Source organism: Propithecus coquereli, unplaced genomic scaffold, assembly GCF_000956105.1.
Source record: "Propithecus coquereli isolate 6110/MARCELLA unplaced genomic scaffold, Pcoq_1.0 Scaffold3, whole genome shotgun sequence".
In the NCBI taxonomy this organism is placed as follows: Eukaryota; Metazoa; Chordata; class Mammalia; order Primates; family Indriidae; genus Propithecus; species Propithecus coquereli.
The window spans coordinates 20,228,399-20,245,435 of NW_012148618.1; the positions used below are offsets into that span (position 1 = coordinate 20,228,399).

The 17,037-nt window shown below is 36.2% G+C and overlaps 1 protein-coding gene across 1 annotated transcript in view; it reads right to left on the reverse strand.

Moving 5' to 3' along the window:
* FAM227B (family with sequence similarity 227, member B) overlaps window positions 1-16,739 on the reverse strand; it is a 225,297-nt gene extending 208,558 nt beyond the window's left edge. Inside the window, exons 1-3 of the mRNA XM_012649149.1 lie at window positions 16,692-16,739; window positions 14,596-14,649; window positions 921-1,152 (exon numbers count right to left, since the gene is read on the reverse strand). Coding sequence (XP_012504603.1) covers window positions 921-1,152; window positions 14,596-14,649; window positions 16,692-16,739 — 334 coding nt within the window. The remainder of the gene's footprint in view (window positions 1-920; window positions 1,153-14,595; window positions 14,650-16,691) is intronic.
* Between the last annotated feature and the right edge of the window lie 298 nt (window positions 16,740-17,037).

The following is a 17,037-nucleotide window of genomic DNA, read 5'->3' on the forward strand; positions in this document are numbered from 1 at the left end:
TCTTCTTCAAGAATTCCTTGCCTAGGCCAATGTCTGAAAGGATCTTCCCAACATCTTCATTTAGAATTCTTAAGGTTTCATGCCTTAGGTTTAAGTCTGATATACATCTTGAATTGATTTTTGTGAGAGGTGAGAGGTGGGGGTCTAGTTTCAGTCTTCTGCATGTAGTTAAGTAGTGTATTTAAACACATTCTCAGAATTAGACAAATATTAAGTCCAAAAAAGGATTTTAAATATTTAAATAACATAACTAATCAAACTTTTTTAATGCATAAAAATACTTTATAAGTACAACCAATACCATCTTTTTCAAGGTTTATATATGATGTTTATCCATTAAATAAAGAATAGAACAAGAATTATCATTAGTATTTACAACTATTCTGGAAATGTTAATATCAGATAAGAAAAAAGTTATACAAATACTGAAAAGTAAAAATTATCATCTCTTGCAGATATGCTTTTCATTCATTTAGTTATTCCATACTGAATACTAAATACTCCTACAAGCTAACCTAGCCCACATATGTCAACCCTCACCCATTTTATTTAGGTTTGAGGTATTTCTATTTTCCTATTCTGACCCTTGCTGATTTGCTTGTTTCTAGTAACAATATCAGTTGATGCAATCTTGTTTTCCTGTTTCTCTGATATTCTACTACTTCTGCTCTAGTTGAAGTGAGTTGAACAGTTTGACAACTGTTTTATGCTTTGTTCTAGTAACACTTTCTCTGAAACATGTTTATGTTCAACTAAAAATCTGTATTGAACCATTTCGAAATGAAGAGGCTTTTAAAGTAATTTTTTTATTTTAAAACATTTTATACCTTAGGATTTCATTCTTTATGAAACATACACATGCACACAGACACACACACACAACTGATCATTACTTTACTCATATAAAAAATAAGACTTACTTGGTTCAGAAACCAGGCTTGTCCACTCAAATATTTTAGAGGCATGGTTTTGTAAAAGAAGTGAACATTCATTTAATCTTGACTCCATGACTATGATTGATTCAAATATTTGAGGGACATTTTCCCATAGATGTGTATAAATTGAAATAAATGAACTATCTTCTTTTATTCTGTTCAGAGTACGTGACCATTCATCATCATCTGTAAAATAGATATCCTTTGGCCAATAATCCTGCAAAAAAATGTGAAAGAGACAATACAACTTAAGCAATTTTTAATGAATGTAAATGATAGAGTTCAAAACCAATGAGCTAAAATTTGAGATTTCATCCCACAGCACTATCTTTATTAAACATTTAAAAAATTTGAAATAATTATAAACCTTACAAAAACTATTTTTCTAAATCATGAGAATAAGACGCTTATGTGATAGTCCATCATCTTTTAAAAATTTAGTATATATTTATGAAAAACAAGAACATTCTTCTAAATAATCACAATGTAACCACTGGTGTCAGGAAATTGGCATTGATACATTGTTTCTATCTAATCTCCAGACTCTAGTCAAGTTTCAACTGAAGCAATAATATCCTTTATAGCAAAAGAATATAATTCAGAATCAAATATTATTTTTAGCCTTCATGTCTCTTTAGTCGCTTTCAGTCTACAACAGTTCTTTAGTATTTTGGGGGAGGAAAGAGGGAGGATTAGGAGGCAGAATTTTTATTTATGTTTAATTTTTTCTAGCTTAACTACAGTATAATTGAAAAATAAAAATTGTGTGTATTTATGGTATAAAATGTGGTTTGATAAGTGTATACATTGTGAAATGATTGCCAAAATAAAACTAATTAAGGTCTCCATTACCTGACATAGGTTTTGTTTTGTGGTGAGAACACGTAAGATATATTCTCTTAGCAATTTTCAAGTATACAAAACATTATTAACTATAATCACCATGCTGACCAATAGCTCTCCAGAATTTACTCATCACGTTTAACAAACTTTGGACCTTTTAACCCATTTCTCTCCCTTCCCCAACAAGCCCTTGCCAGCTACCATTCCACTCTCTATTCCTATGAGTTCCATTTTTATAGATTTCACATATAACTGAGATCATCTAGTAACTGTCTTTCTTTTTTAAAAATATTAATTTTTCCGTAGATTTAGGGGGTACAAGTATTTCTTGTTATATGGATGAATTGTATAGTGGTGAAGTCAGGGCTCTTAGTGCATCCATCACCAGAATAGTGTACATTGTACACAATAGGTGATTTTCAATCCCTCACCCCCTCTCGCCCCCCTCTTTTCTTAATTTCCAATGTCCATTACACCACTTTATGCCCACATATACTCATTATTTAGCTCCCAGTTGTAAGTGAGAACATGTGGTATTAATATTTGTTTTTCTATTCCTGAGATACTTCACTTAGGATAATGGTCTCCACCTCCATCTGAGTTGCTGCAAAAGACGTTATTCCATTCCTTTTTATGGTTCAGTAGTACTGCATGGTTTACACACACACACACACACACACACACACACACACACACACATACACAAACACCACATTTTCTATCTCCACTCATTAGTTGATAGGCACATAGGTTGATCCTTTATCTTCGCAATTGTAAATTGTGATGTGATAAACATATGAGCGAAGGTGTCTTTTTGATATCATGACTTCCTTTCCTTTCGATAGATACTCAGTATTGGGACTGCTCTATTGAATGATTAGTCTCCTTTTAGTTCTTTGGTAAATCTCCATAATATTTTCCATAGAGGTTGTACTAATTTACATTCCCACCAACCAGTGTATAAGCATTCAATTTTCACTATTTCCATGCAAACATCCATTGTTTTTTGACTTATTCATAATGGCCATTCTGACAGGGATAAGGTGGTATCTTATTTACATTTCCATGACAATTAGAGATGTTGGGAATTTTTCAATATGTTTGTTGGGCATTTGTACATTTTCTTCTGAAAAAAATATGTTCATGTCTTTTGCCCACTGTTGATGAGGTTATTTTATTTTTTTTCTTACCGATTTGTTTAAGTTCTTTGTAGATTCAGATATTAGTTCTCTGTCAGATGTAGTCTGTGAATATGTTCTCCCATTCTGTAGGTTTTCTGTCATTCTGTTGATTATTTCCTTTCCTGTGGACAAACCTTTTAATTTAATTAAGCACCATTTATTTAGTTTTGTTGTTGCTGTATTTGTATTTGGGGACTTAGTCATAAATTATTTGCTTAGGCCAATGTCTAGAGAGTTTTTCCTGTTTTATTCTACAATTTTTATGGTTTCAGGTCTTACATTTAAGTCTTTAATTCATCTTGAGGTAATTTTTGTGTACGATAAGAGATAGAGATTCAGTTTCATTCTCCTGCATGTGGCTATCCAGTTTTCCCAGCACTGTGTATTGAATAGCACATTCCTTCTTCAGTGTATGCTTTTGTCTGCTTTGTTAAAAATACATTGTTTGTAGATATATGGCTTTACTTCTGGGTTCTATAGTCTGTTCCTTTGCTCTATGTGTTTACCTTTATAACAATACTGTGCTGTTTTGGTTACTATAGCCTTGTAGTATAATTTGGAGCCTAATAATGTTATGCCTATATTTGTTCTTTTTGCTTAGGATTGCTTTGGCTATTTGGGCTCTTTTGGGTTCTATAAGAAGTTTAGGATCATTTTTTCTAATTCTGTGAAAAAGACCTTGGTATTTTGATGGAAATTGCAATGAATCTATAAATCATTGTGAGCATTATGGACATTTTAACAATATTGAGTATTCTTTTTATTTTTTTTATTTTTTTTGAGACAGTGTCTCACTCTCTTGCCTGGGGCGAGTGCCATGGCATCAGCCTAGCTCACAGCAACCTCAAACTCCTGGGCTCAAGCGATCCTCCTGCCTCAGCCTCCCAGGTAGCTGGGACTATAGGCACCCGCCACCATGCCTGGCTAATTTTTTTTTCTATTTTTAGTTGTTTGGCCGATTTGTTTCTATTTTTTAGTAGCGACAGGGTCTCGCTCTTACTCAGGCTGGTCTCGAACTCCTGAGCTCAGAACGATCCACCCGCCTCTGCCTCCCAGAGTGCTAGGATTACAGGCGTGAGCCACCGCGCCCGGCCAATATTGAGTATTCTAATCCATAAACATGGGACACTTTTACATTGCTTGTGACATCTATAATTTCTTTCATCAGTGTTTAGTAGCTCTCCTTTTAGAGATCTTTTACCTCCTTAGTTAAATTTATTCCTAGGCATTTTATTTTCTTTGCAGCTACTGTAAATGCTACTGAGTTCTTGATTTGACTCTCAGCTTGACTGCTCTTAGTGTACAGAAATGCTACTGATTTGTGTACATTAATTTTGTAACCTGAGACTTTATTGAATTTATCAATTCTAGGAGTATTTTGGAAGTGTCTTTAGGGTTTTCTAGATATAAGATCATATCATCAGCAAATAGGAACAGTTTTATCTCCTTCATTCTGATTTGGATGCCCTTTATTTCTTTCTCGTGCCTGATTGCTCTGGCTAGGACTTCCAATAGTATGTTGAGTAGACATGGTGACATTGGGCACCTTTGTCTTTTTCCACTTCTTTGGGAGAATGCTTTAAACTTTTCTCCATTCAGTATGATGTTGGCTGTGGGTCTGTCATATATGGATTTTATTATTTTGAGGTATGTTCCTTCTATGTTTACTTTGTTGAGAGTTTTTATTATGAAGGCAGGGTGTATTTTATCAAATGCTTTTTTTTGCATCTACTGAGAAGATCACATGGTTTTTGTTTTTATTTCTGTTTATGTGGTGAATAACATTTATTGATTTGCATATGTTCAACCGTTCTTGCATTCCTGAGATAAAACCCACTTGATCGTGGTGAATTATATTTTTGATGTGCTATTTGATTTATTTTGCTAGTATTTTCCATCTATGTACATGAGGGATATTGGTCGGTAGTTTTCTCTTTTTTGTTGTGTCCTTTTCTGGTTTTGGTATCAGGGTGATACAGGCTTCAAAGAATGAGTGAGGGAGGATTCCCTCCTTCTTGATGTTATGGAAAGGTTTCAACAAGATTGGTGCAAGTTATTCTTTTTAAGTCTGGTAGAATTCAGCTGTGAAACCATCTAGTCCTGGGCTTTGTTTTTTTGTTGGAACATTTTTTATTACTGTTTCAATCTTGCTAATTATTGGTCTGTTCAGCACTTCTATTTCTTCCTCATTCAAATTTGGGAGGTTGTATGTTTCCAAAAATTTATCCATTTCTTCTAACTTTTCTAGTTTGTGTGCGTAGAGGTTTTCATATAGTCTTTGATGGTATTTTGTATTTCTGCAGTATCAGTTGTAATGTTCCCTTTTTCATTTCTCATTGAGTTATTTGAATCCTTTATCTTCTATCCTTGGTTAGTCTATCTCGTGGTCTATTGATTTTGTTTATCTTTTCATTGGACCAACTTTTCATTTCGTTGACCTTTGTATTGTTTTATTGGTTTCCATTTTGTTTAGTTCTGCTCTGATCTTTGTTATTTCTTTTCTTTTGCTAGCTTTGGGTTTGGTTTGTTCTTGTTTTTCTAGTTCCTTGAGGTGTGCCATTTGGTTGTTACTTTGTGTTCATTCTGCCCTTTTGATGTAGGCATTTAATGCTATGAACTTCCCTCTTAGCACTGCTTTTTATGTATTGCAGAGATTTAGTAACTTGTGTTGCTTTTGCCAATCAATTCAAAACATGTTTTAATTTCCAATTTGATTTTGTCATTGACCCAAGGATATTCAGCAGCAGGTTCTTTTCATTTTCATGTATCTGTGTAGTTTTACCATCCTACCTGAATGACATGCTTGAGTCCTGGGCAGACCAAGACTGAGCTGGCAAACTTGCTGTCAATCCTTCCTGGGTCCAGGTACTGGCTGTGATAGTAAGGGTTGGGGTGCTCTGCTGTTCCAGAAGAATGCTCAAGCAGGAGACTGTGAGTCTGAGACAGGAAGGTCAGGCCCCTCTTGATAAGATCAGTAGAGGTGGGCAGCTGTGGGACATACAATCCACTCATACCTCTCTCTCTTGGCAATGGCAGCAGTCTCTGTCCTTTGGAGGCACAAAAGTGCCCAGATTCCCAGCTCCCAACCTGGGCCAGCTGCAACAGAGGTGGTGGAGGCAGCTCAACCACTGTATGTGGGGTTACCAGACTGGGTATGCACTGTGGCTGAAGTGCTTCAGCAGTGGAGGTGTGGTTGTATCATGAACTTGCCTCCAGGCATAGTGGGCTCCTAGAAAAAGAGACCGGCAGCTTGCAATTCAGGGAGAGGACTGCTAGCCCTGCTCTGCCTCCTGGAGGCAGTAACTTTTGTCCTTGAGGCACAAAAAATCACCCACAGCTTCTTTTTTGTGGGAAGGGAGTGATCCTCAAGCTCCATGGAAGCCTGGATGTGACAGAAAATCTGTCAGAGATGGAGCAGCTATTCCCAGGTACCCTGGTTCACTGGTGTCCTGCAGAACACTCACCATTCCTGAGTTGAAACAGGCTTTCAGCCACAGCTGCCTCTGTGGCAGTGTGTGGGAGAGGGGAAAGGAAGGAGACAGCCCCAAATGGGGGGGAGCATCTGCACTGGGAGGGGCACAGACAATTTTGGATCATGACCCAAAGGCTCTCTGGTGCAGGAGAGTGTGCATTCCACCTTCCTCTGCCCTAAAAAGCATTCCGGTCAAATCCCAGTCCCCTTGGAGCAGCCTGCCTACCAGGTTAGAACTCCAAGAACACTGCTACTTTTCTGTTTCCTCATTCCTTTATTGGTTGTCACAGTCCAAGTGGGTGCTAAGGAAAGTTCTTGTGGGATCCAGCATGAGGAGACAGGAACTGTGATTTACCCAGCTTGATAGAAGCACTCAGCATATGTGCAGGCATTATGGGACCCACAGTCTCAGTTCAGGTCCATGGTGAGGGAAAGCAACCCTTTATGGGTCTGTAGCTCAGTGCTCTATTCCCAAGAATCTCTCAGTTCACCAGTGGCAGTAGCACCTGGATTCGTCAAGGCAGACGGGCTCTCTGACAGACTGGAAGCTGGCAGACCACCACCAGTGTGAGGGGAGGAAAAGCAAACACTCCCACCTACCGTTTCTGCCAGGCTTCTAATCCCTTGGTAGTTGGTCTGTCAGGATAATGCTGGCCATATAAAAGGAGTTTGTAAGTGTTTCCTCCTCTTCAATTTTTAAGAAGAGTTTGAGAAAGATTGGTATTAATTCCTCTTTAAATGTTTGGTGGACTCCAACAGTGAAGGCAAAGGGTCTTGGGCTTTTGTTTGTTGGGAGGTTTTCAACTACTGATTCAATCCCCTTACTTGCTATTGGTCTGTTCAGATTTTACATTTCTTCATGATTTAGTCATGGCAGGTTGTATATTTATAGAAATTTATCCATTTCTTCTAACTTATCCATTTTGTTGGCATATAATTTTTCATGGTAGTCTCATAATCCTTTGTATTTCTGTGGTATTGACTATAATGTCTCTTCTTTCATTTCTGATTTATTTGAATCTTCTCTTTTTTATTAGTTTAGCTAAAGGTTTGCCAGTTTTATTTACCTTTTTTAAAAAATAGCTCTTAGTTTCATTGATAATTTCTATTGTTTTTCCAGTATCTCTTTTATTTACTTCTGCTCTGATTCTTATTATTTCCTTCCTTCTACTCACTTTGGGTGTGGTTAGTTCATCATGTTCTAGTTCCTTGAGGCATAAAGTTAGGTTGAATATTTGAGTTCTTTTTTTTCTTAATGTAGGCATTTATTGCTGTACACTTCCCTCTTAGAACTATTTTTGTTGCAGGCCATACATTTTTGGCATTTTATTTCCATTCTCATTTATTTCAAGATATTTTTTGATTTCCCTTTTCATTTCTTCTTTGACCATTGGTTGTTCAGAAGCATGTTGTTTAGTTTCCACATATTTGTGAATTTTCCAGTTTTCCTCCCAGAACTGATTTTTAGTTTCATAACATTTTTATTGAAAAATGTACTTGATATGATTTTAATCTTCTTAGATATGTTAAGACTTCTTTTGTGGCCCAACATAGGATCTATTATGGAGAATGTTCTTTGTGTGCTTGAGAAGACTGTGTATTCTGCAGCTGGAATGGAATGTTCTGAGTATGTCTATTAGGTCCATTTGTTCTATAGTGTTGCTCAAGTCCTCTGTTCCCTATTGATTTTCTGTATGCATGATCTATCCTTTGTTGAAAGTAGGGTATGGAGCTCTTCTATTATTATTTTATTTCTGTTGATTTCTCACTTTAGTTCTGTTAGTATTTGCTTTATATATTTAGGTGTCCATGTTTGGTACACATATATTTACAACTTTCATGTCCTCTTGATGAACTGAACCCTTTATCATTATATAATCACCCTCTTTCTCTCTTTTTAAAGTTTTTGAGTTAAAGTCTATTTTGTATGATATAAATTTAGCCACTCTTGCTCTTTTTCTTATCATTTCCATGGAATATCTTTTCCCATTTCTTCACTTTCAGCCTATGTGTGTCCTTAATGTTTAACTGTGTCTTTGGTAGGCAGAATATAATTGGGTCTTCTAAAAATCTATCCAGCCACTTATATTTGTTGATTGGAGGATTTAATTCACTCATACTTAAAGTAATTTTTGCTATGTAAGGATTTATCACTGCCATTTTTTAAATTGTTTTCTAGTGAATTTGTAGTTCCCTGGTTCCATTCTTCCTCTCTTGCTGTCTTTCTTTGTGATTTGATGATTTTTTTAGTGGTGTGCTTTGATTCCTGTCTCTTTGTCTTTTGTGTATCTATACTAGATTTTTCTTGTGGTTACATGAGGCTTACATAAAACATCTTACAGTTATTATATTTTGTTTTGAGATAACAACTTAACATGGACCACATACAAAAACTCTACACTTTAACTTCCTCTCTCCATATTTCAGGCATTGAGGTACCATTTACATCTTTTATATATCATGTATCCATTAACAAATTATAACTATAGTTATTTTAATACTTTTGTCTTAGTATAAGAGTTAAAAGAAATTTATGTACTACCAATACATTATGAGTGTATTCTCAATTTTACTATATTCCCACCTTTATAGTGAGTTTTATACTTTCATATGTATTTGCATTGTTAGTGTACCTCTTTTCAACTTGAAGACCTCCTTTCAGCATTTCATGAAAGTCTTGTCTAGTGGTGATGAACTCCCAAGCTTTTGCTTGTCTGGGAAAGTCATTCTGTCTACTTCATTTCTGAATGCCAGCCTTGTCAGGTATCAAATTCTTGGTTGGAAGGTTTTTTTCTTTTAGCATTTTTAATATATCATCCTACTCTCCCCTGGCTTCCAAAGTTTCTGCTGAGAAATATGCTTATAGTCTTATCAGACTTCCCTTGTATGTAAGGTATACCCTTTTTTTCCCTGCTTTCAAAATTCTCTCGACTTTGACTTTTGAGAATTTCATTATAAAGTGTCTTGATGAAGAACTCTTTGTATTTCCTCTATTTGGGGTTCTTTGGGATTGATGGATCCTGATGTTTATTTCCCTCTCCTGGTTTGGGAAATTTTCTGTCATTCTTTCTTTAAATAAGCTTCCTACTCCTTTCTCATTTCCTACTTTTTCTGGAACTCTCATAATGCATATATTGGTTCACTTCACAGTGTTTCATAGGTCTTGTAGGCTTTCTTTGCTGTTTCTCATTCTATTTGCTTTTTATTCCTCTGACCTTTTTGTTCAAATGACCTATATTTGAGCATACTGATTCTTTCTTCTGCTTGATCAAGGCTGCTGTTGAAGCTATGGAATTTTTCACTTTAGTTATGTTCTTCAGCTCCAAATTTTTATTTGGTTCTATTTATGGTTTCTATCTCTTTTTATACTTCTAATTTTGTTCCTTTATTGTTTTCCTGATTTTCTTTAGTTGTTTGTGTTCTCTTGTAGCTCTCTGAGCATCTTTATGATGATTATTTTGAAGTCTTTGTCAGGTGGTTTGTAGATTTCCATTTCTTTAGGTTGGTAATTTGTGCTTTATTTTATTCCTTTGGTGATGTCATATTTCCCTGATTATGTGTGATCCTTGTAGCTTTGCTCTAATGTCTGCACATATGAAAGAAACAGGCACCTCTTTTAGTCTTTACAGTTTGGTTTCAGCATGAAAACCCTTCACATATCAGCCCATCTAGAAATTCTGGGCAAGCTCTTTGGTGGGGTCAGTGGGTGGACTTGATGCTGGATTGTCAGGCAAGCTAGCCTATTACCTGAGTCAGAGGGTGGGCAAGACTGGTGCCTAGGTCCACAGGGGCCAGCCTCATGCTTTGGTCCATGGGGCTGGACCTGAAGTATTGGTACCCTGCAGTGGGCCTGGGTCCTGAGACAATGGGGGCCAGTCAGACACAGGGGTCCACTGGGTTAAGCCTGTCAATTCAGTCTGTAGGGACAGGCCTGTAGTCTGGGTCCACATTGGCTGATCTGACACTGGGATTATCCTTGAGCCTGAATCTGAGGGGGCTGGCCCTGACTTGGAATGGGCCTGGGTCCATGGAGATGGGCCTGGTTCTGATTCTGTTGTGGCCAGCCTATAACTAAGGTTCACAGGGTGGGCCGAGCACCTAGATTCAAGGTAGCTAGTCTGGTCCCTGGTACCATGAGGACAAGCCTGGAGTCTGACTCCATGGGGCCTGGCCTGGTGTTAGAGTAGGCCTGGAATCTGTTTTGGGGGACATCCTGAGTCCTACATCTGTGGGAGTCAGCCTTGAACCTGAGCCTTAAGAGCAGTCCTGGAGCCTTGCTCATGAGGATGACCTGGTGCTGGAGTGTACTGGGGCAGTTCTAGCTTAGGTCCATTACAGTGGACCTAGACCCTGAGGACTCCTAGGACTAACTGGCGTGGAGCCTGAGGCAGCCTAGCACTAGAGTGGGTTTGGAGCCTGAGTCCACAGGGGCCAGTTTAAAGTCTGGGCCCACATGTGCTAGCCTAAAGTAAGAGTCCAAGGGGGCAGGCCATGGCAGGCCTAAGGTCTGAGTCTGAGAGGGCCAGCCTGGGGCTATGGGGGCTGTTCTGCAACTGCGGTAGGACCTGGAGTTTGGGTCCACAGGTGCAGGCCTGGAGCCTGGGTCTATGGGGGCAGGCTGTGTACTGTCTTTTTGTTGGGGTCCATAGCAAAGTCATATGCTTATTTCATTCCCCTTTCCCTACATGAAGGATATCTCTCCATGCTATTCTGTCCTGGTGTGGGGGAAAGGTGATGTGGGTTATATGAAAATGCCCTTCCTACCCTCTACAATGTATCTTTTATTATTTTTGTGCTGTACCCATGTGCTGTAATATCTTACCTGGATTCCTTAGCTCTTGTGAAGGTATTTTCATGCATGAATAATTGTTCAAATTGATATTTCTGCAAAGGGATGAGCGCTAGAAAGTCCTACTCTGCCATCTTGGTGATGTTACTCCTCCTCAGTCTTTTTTTTTTTGTTTTTTACTTTTATATATTCAAAACCATGAGTTTACTCTCATACCTCTAATTCCAATCCTAATCATTTTAGTTTTCTCTCTTTCCATATTATAATTACCATCTCCAACAGTGAAAAACCTAGCGGCATTATTTTTCATATATTTACTTATGCAATCAATCCTTTTATGTAGCCAATCTCTCATATTTGCTGCCAGCCTCTCCCCTGTGTGGATACCCTTTAAGGCTCTGATACCCCATGTCAGGTTTCTCATTCTGCAAGGATATCTTCCTTACTCACCCTTGATCTTTGACTTCCCACACTACAGTGAAGGCTACCTTCCTCTTCTCCCCACTATGTGTGAATATCATCATCATTACCTTGGACCCTGACACCGATGGTGTCACACAGACATCCTCCTCACTCTGGTTGAGCTCAGATAGCTTGCTCTGGGCCACCATAGCACCCTCTACCAGCAATGTGGAAGCCTGCATTGTTTTGGCCTGAAAATGGCTTTAGGACTAAATTGTTCAGGAAGAGAAGGAGATATAAAGAAAGAAAAAGAAAAGAAATGAAGAGAAGGGGAAGGTAAAGGAAACCAGAACATTAATATCTGCAAATATAATCACAAGATTATCTTTTAATATAATTAAATAATAGCAAAACAGAGAAAGTTAGTCAACATAATTAAAAGTTTATAAGTAAGAAAATACATTCTAGAGTGGTGGGAGACTTGCATAGGATGAAATTCTTTAATAGAATTTGGGTAAAATATATTGGAGATTTAGCTAAAGGAAAAGAAATCTGAAGTTTGCAAATCAGAAATTTTAACCTTGCCTTAGTCTGTTCCACCTCCTTTTATCTTCCTTTAAAAGCATCCTAAGCTCATAGTAAGTGTCCTTATTTATTAGCCAAGCTCCCTAATAATGACAGAGACTCAAATAATATCCAGATTTCAATACTGGAAAACTTTTCCAGAGAGATCCAGTCTTCCTTGCCATTTTTCAAAAAAGGAGTATTATGTAGATAAATAAATGCCCTCTCCCAAATCTTGCAAACGTATGTCATAAGATCCATAACCACTTGGAGAAGTTTTCCAGCATTGAAATCAGAAAAATTGTGTCAAAAATTAAAAAAATCTCAGAAGAAAAAGATAAGATTACAGTACAAAATACCTGAAGACAAACATTGTCAATTTAGAATGACAGCCACTTTTGAAGTTAGTCTTTATGGGTCATGTGTTGCTGTTGTTAGGAGAAAATGATGGAATACCAAGAGGCTAAAAGGAATTTGAAAGGATTTTATAATATGTACAACTTTTATGAAACTGTATTCTTTATGTCAGACTTTAGATATCACACTCCTTATTCCGAAGATACTGAAGTATTAATATATTATAAGATGAATAAAGAATCCCAAAATTCTACAAGCCTGATGAGTCTCTGTCATCTCTATATTACCAAGGTAATAAATTGATTGACTGGTGTCAAAGAACTTGATGTTTAAAAATCGTCAACCAGATATCTCTTGAATAGAATATCATCTGAAAAGTAAATTTTGTAGCCAGACCTAGGGAAAGTAAATAGGAGTCAACTAGTAGCTAACAGGAGCATGAGCTGTCAGGCAAAAATGATGTCATTACCAGAGGGGAAATCAACAGTACTAGGATTTAAGCATCCAGAATCCACAGGGATTACATTACTTCAAAGGAAGTAATTTGATTCAAATCTCAAAAGAATAAAAGGATTGACTAGAAATTTCTGTTCCCTGGAGAGTTAAATTCTACGTTATATCACTATGGTCCTCAGTGATAACTCCAGGAAAACATTTATCTTATTTAAAATAAGGGCAGTGAATTAATAATTGGCTACATATTTGTTATGTTTACTTTAATTATAGCAATTAACTTTGGCAGTGGCATAAACACAAATTATTATACATTATCACAAAATCAGAGATGGAGAAAGGAGAGTAGATAGACAAAAGGGCTCTCCTAAAGTTTGAAGATTTTGTTTATTGAATACATGGTTAGGTCTTTGCCCACATCCCAAAGCCCAAAAGACAGTGCTGAAGTATCCAACAAAAGCTAAGAAATAAGAAGCATGAATAGTGTTAAAGGAAGAAATGATGATTAGTCACCTCTTCTTTCCTTATCTTGGCTTTGATGGAAGAGATTTAAATGAATTAATGAATGGATGAATGAACAAATAAAACAAACAAATAAATAAAATAAGCTAATCTCTGAAGAAAGAGAAGGGGATTGAAATAATTATTCTATCTATCATAAAGTACCTTTGATCCTCTGAGAAAAATCACAGTAGGGAGCTGAGTACCCCTCAGGTCTGGATACAAATCTAGCAGGCCTATTAACAAGAACTTATACTAATGAACTAAGAGAATATGAATGAAAGTACTATCAAATAAAAGTCACATGGAAGCAAAAAATAAAAACACATAGGATAAGCAGTAAATAACAAGGAAGATCACATGTAATATATAGATAAAGAAGGAATTGGAATTAACTCATCAGGACATGAAGAACTGAACAGAAATTTTTAAAAGTGTGACAGTATAGAGAAATAGGGCAGAAGTATTAATAGTAGGGTGATAAAAATTTCATTAGGGTAGGAATTTTTGTCTGTCTTCATTCCTGCATCTCCTGTACCCAGAAAAATATCTGGCAAATAGTAGGTAGTGAATAAAAATCATTAAATGAATGAATGAATAGGGTAAGTAAGAGAGATGGTGATGATACGACAACAGTAGAAAAGGGGGATGTTATAAAAATAAAATATAAAAATATTTTTATACCCCATAATATTCTCAAATAAAAAAATTAAAAAAAATAAAAATAGAAACAAAATTGTGATAAAGGGGAGCAGCACAAAGGGAATGTGGGAACTGATCAATAGAGAATTGAGAGGATAAAAATAATTGAAGGTAAAAAGGTACATGGAGATATAACAAGAGATAAGAAGGGAAAAATAGGAATAGAAGGCATAAAATATTAAAATTACAAAAAAATATAGAAATGGTAGAAACTGGCAAAAAGGGAGAACTGCAACATAGAGCCTACTAAAAGGAAGTAAATATTTATAAACACTTTCCACATTTAAATATACTTCTCAAATTTCTATTCTTAAAGTCTGTTCCTAGCCTTCCATATATACATAACTGATATTTTTAAAAGATGTATTGGCACATAAAATAGGAGACTCTACTCACCCAGTTTTGCAACTTTAAGAATTCTTCAATGCTCTTTGGAGGTTCTTGCATTTTCTAATGAAGTAAAATCAATATTGTTCATTGACATCAATTCAGATTGTTCACAATGCTTATATAGAATTTACTTAAATAAAATATGATGTTATATTTAAGTCATCATTTTGAGAGCTGTAAGATATTATAAAATGTTCACTTTGTAAAGTCTCTGAACTTTGAAAAGGGAGATAAATGTTTAGATTCTGAGCCTCCAAATTCTGTGAAAGGCTTCCCTCTTATATACTGTTCTAGAGAAAAGCTCCACATGAATCTTGCTGAATGACCTAATTTAAAATTCCTATAAGAGTTCCAAGAAATTTAAGGCTATCATGGACAGTGTTTATAACAAATTCAGAGCCAAAAATTTAATAGCATGCTACTCTTGTTGATAAAGTATTTTAAAAAGCCACGTTAGTGACATGGTGAAAATAATTTAAATATTTGGATGTTTCAGTCTAATAAGTAATAATCCCATTTTTATTAGTAGTTTCTTTGTGAGTTGAAAATGCATTCAACATTAGACAAATTAATTTTAATTGAGACCACACCTTGCTCCTTCTTGCCTTACAGACTTTGCACACATTCTTCCTTCTGTTTAGAAGTCTCCCTGTCCCAAATACTCTCCTTCCAACCCTTTCTTGTCCTATTTAACTCTTATTTGAAATACCAAATTAAAAGTCACTTTTTCTAGCAAGCCTTCCTTAGCACCCAGAAAGTTTCTCCACAGTAACATACAGCAGATTATCTCTATGAGGATAGAAACTATGGTGTAATCATGGCTGAATTTTCTAAATTTCACATTGTTTGGCCCACAGTCAATGCAGAATAAGTACTTGTAGTGTGCACAAATTAATGAATAAATGAGGAGATGAATGTCAGAAATGTGTATGTGTTTTAAAAACAATGAAAATGTCTAGAAAATAAAAACCTAGTGACAAGAAAGCAAAAATAAGAGGAATTCAGAAGTCTAATACTCTAATATCCACGGTGACATCACTGAAAAAATTACATTAGATTTTTATTTACAAAAATATATATTTCACATTAATATACAAAAGGATCAAGATTATAAAATCTCAAGGCATGGTTTGTAAAAATAATTATATATTTTAGTTTAAAGATAATATTTCATTCTCTTTATATAGTTTAAAAAATATGATGAGTATAAGTAAATATATAACTGATAATGTAATAACAATAGTAAGATAAAGGGTATATTTCACAGCTATTATAGAAAATAAGAGTTTACACAGAAGCAAAGATACATAGAGATGCCAAGAAAAAATTTTACAGAAAACATGGACTCTAGGGCTAGTTAGATTGAGCAGGGTGAGAGATATGAGAGATGGTGTGCACAAAAGGCTTAGAGACAGAAAAATATTCATGATATAATATATTCAGGGATAGCAAGTATGGCAGTTTGGTGAGAAGGAACCAGCAGTATATTGTACAGAATATAAAGAAGCCTAATGAAAACATTTTAAGTGTTGACCCTTTTTTCTTGTAATGGCTGTTGAACCACTTCTAGTACAAAGCACTAAAAATAATACCCACATTTAAATTAAAGGGAATTAGAAAAATGAATTAAGGAAGTGAAATTTGCATAGGAAATTTCCAGATAATTTCAATATAAAATTCCAAGGTTCTCTCAGGCTAAAGTTAAAAAAAGGTGAAGCATAAATTAAACAGATATCTACTTTGAGTAGGATGTAGAAGGATGCAAAACACCTATGGCTTCCATGGTAACAACACTAAAAACTTGGATAAAATAAAAATCATACATTTCTATGGGGTTAGTGAAAAGTAGGGAATGCCAATAAGCAGCACGGTTACATAATTGGAGAAAATTCAGAGTCCCTTGTTAAAAAATTATTAAGAATTTCAAGATGATGGCGTCAGAGCATTAAACCAAGTACAGGGCCCTTCTCAGCATGGGCATTGTGCAACTGCAGAGGTAGCAAGTCCATGAAGCCAGCCCTACCCGGAATCTTTGATTATCTGAAACCCAGACAGAAATATGTCCTCTATACGTGAGAATAAAGCTGTGGCAGCTTCCTTACCCGGTAGCCAGCTCTATTAATCTGTTGACTCTTCTGTTGGCCTTCCATGGTGCAGTAACTTTGCAGAGATGAGGAGAAATCACCTAGGCCTTAGGTGTCAGTGTGAGTTGGGGGACCAAACTGGAGTCTGAAAGACATCCAAATGCAAAAACAAATGATTCAGTCAAACAATCCCTTCTCCCTCACCCCCAAACCTCACTTCTGAATTTTGCCATAAAAAGCAGCAGTGGAGAGGCTGGAAAGAGAGAAACTGTACAATCCAGCACATTCTCATAGTTTTTGGATTCCAGGGCCCTGACAGAGTTGACCGCAAAGATTAACTAAAATATCTAAAACTTCAATCCAA